The 13,025-nt window shown below is 43.9% G+C and overlaps 1 protein-coding gene across 24 annotated transcripts in view; it reads right to left on the bottom strand.

The window, feature by feature from the left end:
- The window catches only part of SCML4 (Scm polycomb group protein like 4), a 105,415-nt gene extending 92,988 nt beyond the window's left edge, over nt 1-12,427 (bottom strand). For 3 of the 24 annotated variants that reach the window (XM_069598201.1, XM_069598221.1, XM_069598226.1), the window contains exons 1-2: nt 12,309-12,363; nt 11,931-12,024 (exon numbers count right to left, since the gene is read on the bottom strand). In XM_069598201.1, the coding sequence (XP_069454302.1) occupies nt 11,931-12,024; nt 12,309-12,311 (97 nt within the window). In that variant the 5' untranslated portion in view covers nt 12,312-12,363. Of the gene's footprint in view, nt 1-11,930; nt 12,025-12,088 lie in introns of all 24 variants that reach the window. The other 21 variants (XM_069598204.1, XM_069598219.1, XM_069598203.1 and 18 more) reach the window with 17 other exon arrangements.
- Nucleotides 12,428-13,025: the final 598 nt, after the last annotated feature.

Here is a 13,025-nt window from a genome sequence, read left to right as displayed (position 1 = left end):
CTATAGGTGAACTAAGCAATAGTACCAAGAATTTTAGCTCCAAACTCTCAGACCCTCAATAGGGATGGCCCAGGGCACAATACAGTGCTTAGCCAACTTTAGATCCTTAGCAACAACTTTTGTGATATCTGTCGTGTCTGAACATCTCCTATGGTGATGGTGAATTTTGTGTGTCAACTTGACTGGATTGTAGGACAACCAGATAATTTGGTCAAATGTATTCTGAGTGTATCTGTGAGGATGCTTTTGGATAAGATTAACATTTGACTCCGTAGGCTCAGTAAGCAGATTTGTTCCCTCTAATGTGGGTAGTGAAGGCCTGAATACAACACAAAGGCTAAGTAAGAGGGAACTCTTGGTGCGTGATGGCCTTTGAGCAGGGACATCAGGTTTTTTCCTGCCTTCAGACTTGAACTGAAACATCAGTTCCTCTTAGGTCTCAAGTTGGCCAGCTTTCAGACTGGAACTACTATTGGCTCTTTTGGGTCTATAGCTTGCTGACCAGAGATCATGGAACTTCTCAGCCTCCATAATCATTTGAGCCAAGGTGGGAGTGGGAGAAAGGGGCAGGGAGCCACGCTGCACAGCCTTCAGAATCTTAGCTCCACAACTGGGCACTGAACCCAGGCCACAGCAGGAAAGAGCCAAGTCCTAACCATTGGACCACCAGGGAATTTCCTGCCAATTCCTTATAATAAATCTCTGTCTCTAATCAGTCTATCTACCTATCCTCTTGGTTCTGTTTCTCTGGAGAACCCTAATAATATACCTCCTGTACCATATTTACCTAATAACTACTAAATCTTTAAACAGCCTATTTAAGTAAATGAATTTTAAAATGCAACTCTGTCATATTGATGTTTAAATCAAAAATTTTTATTAAAAATATAAACATATAAGCTATCTGTAAGATTAAATACACACATTAAAATAATAGCTTCCCTGAAAACACACACTTCTGATGGTAACTGTATATGGATCAAACTTCTCTCATTTCAATTCCTGCCAAATGGAAATCAACTATATTTTATAGTGAATCTTACCCTCCTTTTTAAGTGGAAAATCCTTCTCTCTTAGGCACCAAAAATAATACCCAACACACAGTACAACACACAGAGTGACATTACTATGTGCTTAACGTGGCTACACTTGAAAACTACTCCAAACTACTTGTGGCTTATTATGTCCGTCTCATCATTTTGTGGGTCAGGAATTTAGGAAAGGCTCAACTGAGCAGTCTGTCTCTGCTCTTGAGGCATCAGCTGGGGAGGCTGGGACAGGAACACCCACTTCCAGGATGGTATCTTCACCCGCACGTCTAGTGGCTCCATGTACTGTCTCTTTCTCTCTCCCCTTGGGTGTCTCATTCTCCAGGGTCTCCAGAGCTTCCTGTGGCCTGGCAGGCCTGGGGCAGTCACGTTTCTTACGTGGTGTCTCAGCGCTCCAAGCGTGAGCATTCCAAGAGTCCCAGAGGCTCTTTACCTCTGTCCTGGAAGTCACATCCTATGAGCCAAGCAAGTCACTTAGGACAGCCCAGAGTCAAAGAGAGGGAATGAACCCCTACAGCTTCATGGGAGGAATGTCAAAGAATCTGTACCAGCTTTATTCCTTCACCCCATTCCCGTGTAGGGAAGAAGGAGAAAGTACTCAAACACGAGGTTTCCACATCATGGATAAAAGTGTATCATGTATCCAGAATGAAGGCAGGAGCCGGGTCATATTGGAGCAAAGGCATCAGTTTGAAGTCAGGCACAGTCAGCTTTGAGACCATATATACCACTGACTGGGTGACCTTGACCTTAAACTCACTGAATCTCAGGGGGTATGGGTTGCATGCGGGAGTCTTGTCTGTAAAGTGGAATAATGGTATGTTCCAGGGCTATTGTGTGGATACCTAGTAAAAAATGAAAACTTTAATCAGTAAGAATTAATGAGCTTAAGCAAACCCAGGAAAACAGTGATGATTTTACAAATATATTTATAAAATACTGTATTTACCATAAAACCTACTCACACTCTGAAGGAAAATGAGACATAATAGAAAGAGCCTTCTCACTTAGCTTAAAAGCTGCAGTTTTTGGAGGAAATTCACCAGCAAGCATCTTCTCAGAATGTCAGTTACCCCCAAATTCCTACCATGATACCTGAGATGGCTCTGCTTAGTAATCATGTAGGGAGCTGGCAAAACAGCACCATCTTCTTTCTAAGCCATAATTGATCGAGTGTTTGAGGAGGTAGGAGACAGTGAAATGCACAGCAACTTGGCAGGCTCTGATCCTTCAGGTGCTTGGTGGTGGGGATAACACCCCTTGTGGAGGGGCATTTTAGAAATGTGTGGGAGATGCTTTTATCTGGCCCGCAGCTGGGGGCAGGGTGAACATTACTGGAGGGTGGCGACCAGGATGCTGAGTGTGCGGAGCTGTCCCACATAAGGTAGCAATGTCATACCAGACAGTCACATAAGGGCAGACCTCATTTTTCTGAACCTAGAACTAACTTCACTTACATGTAAACATAATGTATTTCTATTCGGCTATGATATTTTCCAGGCGTTCAATCAGTACGTAAATCAAGGAAAAGACTCTTCTCTGTTTTGTTCACAGTTCCCAGAGTTGTTTACCGCTTTGGAAAATCCTGTCACTGGCAGCAGCGTGAGCTCGTGCTATCCAAGGGCCCAATCCCACCCACTGTCCCAGCTGCACTGGAGGTGGCAGGTGTCATGCACCTGATCTCATCACTGTGGCGGCATCCAGAGCCGGGCACCTGCACTGGAAGTAATCCCAAGTCATGCTGCCTTCATTCCTCTTTGTAATACCTCACAGTGACATCAGCCTGACTTTTCTTAAATTATGAATGTGGGTGGGTTATATTATCTGGGAAATTTACTTCAGGATTGTAAGTGAAAGTCGCTTAGTCGTGTCTGACTTTTTGTGATCCCATGGTCTATACAGTCCATGGAATTCTCCAGGCCAGAATACTGGAGTAGGTAGCCTTTCCCTTCTCCAGGGGATCTTCCCAACCCAGGGACCAAACCCAGGTCTCCTGCACTGCAGGCAGATTCTTTACCAGCTGAGCCACAAGGGAAGCCCAGGATTGTAAACAGGGTGTTAAAAAGTATTTGTAATAAAAATGAGAGTTGAGTTTGACAAGCCTGAGAGCCCATTGCTTTAAAAAAAAAAAAAAAGTTTGCTCTGGATCAAAAATGGCTTTCCAAGTGGAAACACCAGGGAATCATTTCCTTTTTGGAACCTGCTGGACCTAGGAGCAGCCCAGCCAAGCTGAGCAGGAGCAGCTGGCACTGAGGCACGAAAGAACTCTTTCTCTTCACCCTCAGTGGTGAAGAGACACGGACACTTCATCAAGGCTCACCAGACTTCACAGCGCCATGTGACCCACGACAAGTTAAGCCTTGGTTTCCTTATCTGTGTAATGAAGGTAAAAACAGCCCCTCCTACACTGACTTACTATGTGGATCAAATCAAACAGATGAGATAAAGCATGTTTCGTGCTTTTCCCAACACCCCTGTGCATATGGGGCTCAATAAATGGAAACAGGCATTTATTACTGGGATAGGCTGGGACCCGGCACCCTTTGCTTCATGCTTGCACCTGGACAAATGTCTCCTGGAGCAACAGAAGACAAAGAAATTATATGGGACTAAAAATAGCTATGTGTATGTGCAGTTGAGGCAAATTATGGACAACGAGATACAGAAAAACCAAAAACCCAACTGCCACTTCTTAAAAGTGGGAAGCAAAAGAAAGCTGCTGGAAGCAAAAGCAGGGTGCTATGCATGGCCCCTGCACACAACATCACAAAGGGGTGGGCAAACCCCACTCTGCCCAACCCCTGGACACACCCCCTACAGCTCACCTCATATAAGCAACCAGCTCAGCCCTCCTCAGGCAGCAAGCAAGGGAGCAAGGGAACATGTTACTTGTGCTAGCTCCCTCCTGCTGCAGGAGGGGCCCCAGTAAAGCCTTGCCTGAATTTCTTTCCTGGCCTGTGATCAATTTCCATTGATTAAGGAGGCTAAGAGCATTACCATTTGTACAGCACTTTATAGTTTATAATGCTCTTTTCCGTATACTGGCTCCTTTGAACTTTATGTACATTATCCCAAGTACCCTTCCCAACAACTTCTGAAATATTGGGGAGAGACTGAGGCTTGCCCTGGGAGGGAGACCTTCAAAACCCATTCAGTCAAAGAATCTCATGATCACTTAGAGACCACTTCTCAGAGTATATGTTTTCACTTTTAACTCTTCCCTTCAAATGTCAGATGTTTCTCCCTCAGTATAATTATTTAGGCTATTATTTTAACATTCCAGCTTCCACTGAGGGGTGAGCTAGCTAGAAAATGGTCCAAGACTGAAGTGGATCCACGGTCTCAGTGTAAATTCCTCTTATCCTGTCCCAAATCTAGCAAGTGCACAAGCAGAATATATGAAATCTCAACCAAAGGGCAGCTGGTCACTGCTTAACTTTGTCCAGGAAGCCACCTAAACCACCCTGTCCACTGCTGGAAATCCACACAGACCAGCTAAGTCTTGGTCCCATGGAAATATTTTTCCCTTGGGCTTAGAAATGTCAACTATAGTCATAAAAGCAGTGGCCTAAGAGAAACAGATTTTTTTTTTTTTTAATGACTGTGCTGTTGCTGTGCTTAGCTGCTTATTCGTGACAGACTCTTTGTGACCCCATGGACTGTAGCCTGCCAGGCTCCTCTGTCCATGGGGATTCTCCAGGTAAGAATACTGCAGTGGGTTGCAATGCCCTCCTCCAGGGGATCTTCCTAGCTCAGGGACCAAACCCAGGTCTCCTGCATTGCAGGTGGATTCTTTTCTATCTGAGGCACCAGGAGAGCCCAAGAAGTAGAGTGGATAGCCTATTCCTTCTCCAGTGGACCTTCCCAACCCAGGAATCCAACTGGGGTCTCCTACATTGCAGGCAGATTCTTTACCAGCTGAGCTACCTGAGAAGCCCCTTAGTGACTGTACTTCCAGTTTATCCTACACTACTCTGGTCTCAAGCCAACTAGTAGGAATTCAATTTCTCCACACTTGATCCTAGCAGATTTGGGCTGCTTCCAGGGAAATGTGTGTAAAAGACAAACTTTTCTGAATGTATTTTTTCTTTACTCTGCTATCAGAGAATTTTAGGTACTTTATTCTTTATTGGGTTCATGCCAAATGACTTCACAACTAAAAGAAGAGCAATAGAAAGAAAGGACCACCCCATTTACGGCATCGTGTACCCTTGGCCCCCACACCTCACCACACACATTGCACCCCAACTCCAGTTTCTAACTTCGATTCCCTGGAGAGAGTTTATATTCACTCGGCCTCATTAACACAAAACAGTTGTACAGCTTCTCACTGTGGGACCAATTAACTATTTCCACATTAGGCACCAACACAGTCTCACCTTACAGTCTGCTCTTATTATTTATGCTAAATACTTAGTATTAATTACATTGCAAACACTCAATACAAGGGCTATATTTTCACACTGTAGGTGATGATTTCAGGCATTAGAGCCAGATGGATTTTTTTCCCACTGTTCCTATGCTTTATAATTATGTGCACCAAAATTTAAAGCTTTCTGCAGCTTTCCACTTGAAGCACCTTTACAAATGAGATTGTAAAGTGGTGAAATCAAATGTGCTTGAGTATCTTTTGGCATCTGTAAGGGGGAATGCTCAATAGAAGTGTGAACGCACAGATGGCTGTTGACCCCCAAATCTCACAGCAAAGCCCCCCAGCACAGGCAACAATGGCAACAGCATGAATCACACTAGTGACCACAGGTTTCTTTGGACTGAAAAATGATTGAACTGCATTCCGACAGTGGAGTTCTTTCCTGATCAAGAAACCCAATGCCTCGCCCAACATTTTATTTTCACTTTAGGATAAAGTTATTCACTTTAGGATAAAGTGAATTTAGGAGTTATTCACTTTAGAATAAAGAGCATATCTTAAAAGTTAATGGTTTTATTAAACCTTGACATCACCATAATTTCCCAACAGTGAGGGCAGTAAATCCTAAAGGCTGTGAAGACAAGAGGTCAGTCTCTTTTCTGGAAGGCCACAAAGAATGAGAATGATTCCTCCTGGCTTGTAATAGTTTAGAAATTGTTATGTTAGGGGAAGCACACTGATTGAAACCGCCCACCCTGGCCAGGTACCATAGTAACCATTTGCATGAGTTGTTTTATGACAGGAGATCCTGATAAGGAATATGGAACTAATAAGCCACCACCAATCGGAAGAGTTCGGGAAAGGTCTAAAGGAGACACCGCGTGTCCGTCCACTTCCAGGAATCCCTCTCGCTAGCATCCATCTTGGCTGAGCCAGGCGTGCACAACCAGGAAAGACTCTGAATTAGAATGATTGGCCAAAGACCACCCAGAAACTAATCCCATCACCATAAAACCCGACATTGCGAGCCACGTGGCAGAGCAGTTCTCCTGGGTTTCCTTACCCTACTGCTCACCACCTGGGTGCCCTTTCCCAATAAAATCTCTTGCTTTGTCAGCACATGTGTCTCCTCGGACAATTCATTTCCGAGTGGTAGACAAGAGCCCAGTTTAGGGCCCTGGAAGGGGTCCCTCTACCTGCAACAGTTAGACCCAAAGGAATTAAGTAACACAACCTCCAACTACCAGCTCCAAAACAAAAAGCATGAATGCCCCAAAGTTGTTTCATACCTTGGGTTTTTCTCAATTCTTTCTTTTTTCTTTTACCAAAACTCTGTCAAAACAGGATTCAAATCCTGATGCCAGCCCCAGTCCTGCTCAAAGGCTGCATTCAAGGCAGACCCCGACACATGGCCGCTGAGTGTTAACGTCAGTCCAGCAAGAGGGCTCAAGGCCTGGCTCGGGACACCAGAGAAAAACACACTCCTTGGCGTTCCACCCTGGTTTTCTCATCAGAACAACCATGTCTCAGGATGACTTGTGGACAAATGTGAAAGGGAACATAGAAAATCTTTCCTCCCCAAAGTAAACGAACGACCCATAAGCTCTGTGAGCTGACAGCCATGAGCTACTGTTGGCTCTTACTGAATCCTTTCTGAACTGCACCAAGGGATACAGGAAGAGAGGGTAATGGTCAAGTCCTCATTGGAAGCGAGATGAAACAGACTCTCTCTCTGGTTTTTACCTTGGTTTAGAGCTATTTTCCCTGGGATGGACTAGGACCCAACCCGTATAATTCTTTGCTTTGCCCAGATCAGCATTTGCTCCCAAGTTTGCCCATTTTGATGAAAGGCTGTCTATTTCTTTAGAATGAATTTCAGCCATATGTTTGTGCTTTGAAAGAGTTGGGGCTTTTGCTTTAGAATGGTCAGCACAGAGAGACAAAAAGGGCAAAGGCTTTTGTTACCAAAGATTCAGCTCCCAAATGTTGAGTCACAGTCATAGAGCTAACCAGACAACATCATTGCCTTTCAAAGTATAGCGATGACACTATTTTTCCCTGGCATGTTAATTTTCTCACAACAGCCAACTCCACTCCTCTGCTTGTGTGCTGAATGCCCTACGGAGACAGGAAGGCCACCACTCCTCAGCCCAACCCCTTCCCCAAAGGGCTCAAAGGAGGGTGCAATCTTCCTAAAAAGCACTAACATGAAGGGGAGGGGCGGGGAAAGCAGCAACACTGGGACCAGCTTCCACTTACGTAATCAATAAATGCAGCTGATGACAAAGAAATGCACACCTACCTCACCACAAATAAAAATTCAGGGAGAATGTGTCTGAGCTGATGGGATGGTAAAGAAGCGTTTCTACAATTCTCTATAAATCACAACTGGTCAAACAGTAACGAAAGCAATCCCAGGGAAGCCCCCGTTGTGGATCTCAGAATACACTCCAGTTACTTAGGGTGTCACACAGACTCGGTGGAATGACTTTTCAGCTTAATGCAAAGTGAGAACTGCCACTGGGTAATAAATCCCTTTCTGGGCTAAAATAGTAGTCCATGAAGTAATCACTGCAAGAAGCAAGAGGTGTTTTATCTCAGTGGTGGCAAAGTGCCTCTTCAGATTGAAAAATGCTGATTTATTCCAGAATGCACAAATTCTGCTGGTTGTTCCTCTCCATTCCCCACCCGCCAAGGAAGGAATGTTCTTGACTGCATCAGAACTGCCAGCTTAACCCAGAAGGAAGCTTTGTCTCCAGCATCCGGTCCTATCCAGCCCTCTTGACTGAGAGAAGTAAGGGCTCACCGATGCTAATGTTTAAAGAACCCAGAGGGTGAAGAGAGAGGTCTGACTCCTGGAAGGAGTCTACACCCATCACCACTTGCCTTCCAGCCTCTGTGGCCGGATAGCAGCGTCCCTCCTCAGGCTGCCCCTGAATGCCATCCGCAAGTGACCAGCAGCCCCGGGAGTGTGTGGCAGGGGAGGGTTCGTGGTAGAGCAGGCTGCTCAGGGCTCCTCTGCCTCCTCAGACGTTAATCCACGTAGCTCAGAATAAGCCAGATTTCAAACAGCCCTGAGCACGTCGAAAATGGCCTGCAGCTCTTCTCATCAGTCTCAGTCAATCTCGGCATCGGGCAAACCGCGGGTGAGAGTTTGCAGACACATTGAGGAACGAACCCTTGCCAGAACTGAAACCGAGATGAACGCAACAACAATGAAAAACACTTAGAACCACATGGGCTCATAGCCAAACACTCGAATTTGGTCTGTACGTAGCAACAAACGCAGGCTTCACCACATAGGTTTACAGCAGAGATTCTAGCAGAGATTTACAGCAGAGACTAGCTTGTGGCGTTCTTGCAAATGCAGAGGTTTTTTTTTCGGGGGTGGGGGGAGGGGGCGGGCCGCGGGGGAAAGGTAGAAAAGGAAAATGAAGAAAGAGAGACAGATGCAAAGGCAATCCAAACACTGAGCCACTCTCAAACTTCAGAAATTGTGCCACAATTGGGGTGATCCTAATGGTCTCGGAATCACGTTAGAAAATGTCACAATAGACACTTGAATTAAAATCCAGTAGGTTTGCCAAAAGACCAATTGTTAAAACTTGGCAAGTTTCCAGAGAATTTACTAGGCTGCATACTGCCCGGGGCTGAGAGAATTGCTAATTCCAGAGAAAGTTAATTATCACCTTATTGATAAAGGGGTAATTTTTAAAGCTTATGGTGTGGCTTTTGTGACTCATTAATTAAAATTTAGAGTAATTTACTAGACACAGTGGTGGCTTGTTACATTATATCTGTACCAAACCATTTGATTTTTCTCCCAGTGGCTGTTTTTAATCCCCCTTGCCTCTCCTCACCTGTCTGCCTTAGAAAGCAACAAAAGCATTAAAAACGTGTAAATCTTTCAAAAGCCTTTTGAGAGATTGCAGGATTAAGAAGTAAGATGTCCAAGGGGGCACTCACACAAAGTTCTCTCCTAGAAATGTCAGATTTGCCCACAGAAATGAAGAAGCACATGTGCTCACACCAAAAGGGACTGCTTTTACAAACTTCATCTCCAAAATGTTAAACCTAATTGTATGCCCTTTGATAATTTGATGGAAAAGAGTCTTTCCTCATCTCTTTTCTTTTCTCTCCCACACCATCCCCAAATAAAAGCAGCGGCTCGGTGGAGCAGAAGCCTCAGGGAATGAAACTGGAGGTGTCTGGGCTCTTAAGTTCCCAGGCGGTGTCGCCTCCTGCTCTCTCCGGGACGGCTGGATCGGGGTAAGCACGCCGGGCCACCTGGCGTTGGGGTGACGCTGCGGCTTCCAGGGGTAAAGCCTCGGGAGGAACCTCAACCCGCGGAGCTCTGTCGGGGGCCCCAGGGTGCCAGTTCTGAGCCCCGCCTCATCTCTGCCCGGTCCGCGTTGGCTCTAAAGCGTCGTCAGGAGCGAGTGAACATGTGTGATGTGTCCGCCCACCGCGCCAGACTGTAAACAAACCTACCAAACCCTGTAAAATCTACCTCCCCACGTGTGCATAAAGATGATTTCTCTCTGGACATCCCTTGTTTAAAGGGCACTTCAGCAATGTTTCCTTAAACTTGTTGAAGTGTTTAAGGTCCAAAATTGAGATTTAAAAATACATAAAAGCCGCCACAATATAAGAGGTTTCTGCTTTTGATTTTTCACATCAGTTAAAGTTTAAAATTAAAAAAACAGAAATCCTATCTTTGTACTTTGGGGCATCGCTTGAATTTTTATAATAAGGAAGCATTTCACATTTAAAAAGTCATTACTTTTTGAATTTTCAATACAAAAGCTTTAGAGCAGAGACAGTACCTGGGGCTGGCTTGTGTTCTAGCAGCTCAACTGCTTATATTACCTGCTACTGGAAGAACCCCTGCGACCCCAAACCCCAGAAACCAAGAACTATAGAAAGTGAAACTGCTTCTGCTGGTTTCACTTGCCTCAAAAACACACCACAAAAAGCAAATAAATGATCAAAAGCAATTTATTCTTGTTTTCTTTCTATTAGTGTTCATTTACTTGTTAGGTTTTTGTTATTGTTGTTGTTTCGGGCGGTGGGTGCTGGCAGCAAAATAAAAGTTATTTAAGTGGCACAGGGAAGAAATTTAAACATGTTAAACATAAAAGAACTGGTTATTTGTGGAATTTTCACTTTTCTTATAATTCCACAAATCAAGCAGACATTAATTTACCAAAATAATACATAGCCTCTCCATAGACCCAACTTACAGAGATAAAGTACATTCATATTTTTAAAAATATCTGTCACAAATATGTTTGAAAGATAAAGACTGTGAAGTCAGCAAACAACTTCCCTAAAACCGAAGGTTCTACATTCACATTTTATTTGAGTTTAGACGATTCATTACTGCTTTTCTAGGTAATCTTCACCGAGTGCTGTTGCTCAAATACCCGCTTCATTTTTTCAGGCTAGTTTTACCAAACAACACACACACAAAATTGCTGCACAGGAATATTGCACCCTAGGTAGTTTACTTTTCCACACTGTAAATTCCTTCAAAGTTATTTTATACTTTCACTCCAAATAGCCTATTTAAAAAAAAAAATCGTGAGGACGAAAAAGAACTATGTTTCTCAGTTTTCAAAAATGGTTCCTCTGAAAAAGAAGAAAAACAAAATATACAACAAATGTCTGGATTCTGAAGTGACTGGATTACTTTCTCAAATACCACAATTTCTGAAACTAACCCAAAAGCCACTTTCTCAGGAAGCTACTGATTGTCTTGACACTCTTGAGTATCATTGTAGAATCCAGAGCCTCTTCTCCTAAACTGTTACAGGTAGTGGAAAGAACTTTTGACTTTGTACCTGAACCATCAATGAAATGATTCCCTTGCAGCTGGCACCTCACCCTCATTCACTGTCCTGTCCTGTTCAGCAAGCAACCTGGATAGGCAGCTTCATGCTGCTGGATTCAAGTCACAAAAAGCCCCACCTGGGAAGGAGGTGACTCTGTATTCGAACTTGGGTAAACTGTTCCTGACACTCCACAATCACCTGAGTTTTTTTGTTTGTTTGTTTGTTTGTTTTTTTGCCAAAACTAACCAACACCAGCAGATAGCAATAAATAGTATTCTTGTCTATCCTGGTAAATTAGGAAAAACCAACATAAAGACATATGAAATATTCCATCTGAGATATAAAACACAAAATTCAATGTTAAATACCACTCTTGCATGTTCACAACATATTGATTACAAATATTAAATTCTAGGCTAATGTATTTTATCCTGAGATTTACTGTAATTTTTTATAATTAAAAAACAAAAAAAGCGAAATCACCATGCCAAAAAAAAGCGAACCAATTATTTGAGTTCACATTTGGGAAAAACAGTAACTCTACATATTCAAAGGCAGAGTGAAAGTAGTGTATGCACACCAAATGGATAAACTATATAATTCTATACCACATCTCCCCCTCTGAGATCTGGCCAAGAAATCTCTGTATTCTGAATAGGAGGAACTAAAGTTTACCTGCCAGCCTCAGCAGTTTCAGTGCAGGATGCTTGTGCGTTGTTGTAAAGGTAGACATGCAACCCAGGAGATCTGAAACAGGTAAGCTGTCACGCTGATAGTGAAAAGAGAAGGACCCCATGTCAGCGGCACACCCACCGATTGGGCATCTCCCTTACCTACAGTTCGTGCACCAGAGCCCTGATCAGGTTCTTTACCAGGCCGGGAATGTTGACTCAGAAGACAGATGACTTTCAGTACATGCAAACCGAGTGTTGCAAAAGCTAATCTTCCACCCGTGTGTTAGTAGCTCATAGTTAGTCTCCAGCAGCCCTGCTCTCCGGCTGCAAACATCTCATTAGACTAATGCATTCAGCACAGGCAGAAAACTCGATTTACCATAGCTACAGCAATGAATTTCCATTACGATGACAGCTTCAACCACATCATGTCCGGAAAACCAGCCAACCACTGGCTTTTAAAGAACACACACATTTTACATGCAGAAAACGAGTCGCGAGTGTGTGTGTGTGTGTGTGTGTGTTTCCTTCCTCTTAGCAGCCCAACTAGAGAAATGTGCAGTGTAGCTTTTTTGCCTACACGAGCTGCAAGGTAATGACACTTCTGCTTCTTTAGTAGTTACATCCTTGTAATAACCTGAATTATGTTACAATTGTCAGAATGGGTGTTTCCAACATTTCGGTTTTCATTACCCCTCCTCTGTTGCCATGGAAACCAGACTGTAACATCATCTCTTTGTCCCAGTCCTGCAGCAGTGTGAGCCAGCACCGGGCTTATAAGATACCAGTGATCTGAAAGAGTGAATGTTTGACCTTGGACAAATAAAACAAAAAGAATTATTCTAATGACATCATTGTTTAGGAGACTGCATTTGCCAGAAGAGTGTGCCAGAAGGTGAGCATACCATGGTCATATGTATACAGCTGCATACAATGCACATGGTTAGTTCTTTTAAACAGGGCACTGACCTGGGCCCTGGACCTGCGTGTAAATGCAGAAGTGTAAACCTGCTTTATACTCATAAACATGATAGGGGCCTCATGGGGTGGAATGGTCCTCACATGGGAGAAGGGCTGCTATGCGCCCTCCATGCCC

Source organism: Ovis canadensis, chromosome 8 (genome assembly GCF_042477335.2).
Source record: "Ovis canadensis isolate MfBH-ARS-UI-01 breed Bighorn chromosome 8, ARS-UI_OviCan_v2, whole genome shotgun sequence".
NCBI classification, from domain to species: Eukaryota; Metazoa; Chordata; class Mammalia; order Artiodactyla; family Bovidae; genus Ovis; species Ovis canadensis.
The sequence above is the reverse complement of the archived record's forward strand: the minus strand, read 5'-3'. Positions and strand labels throughout refer to the sequence as shown.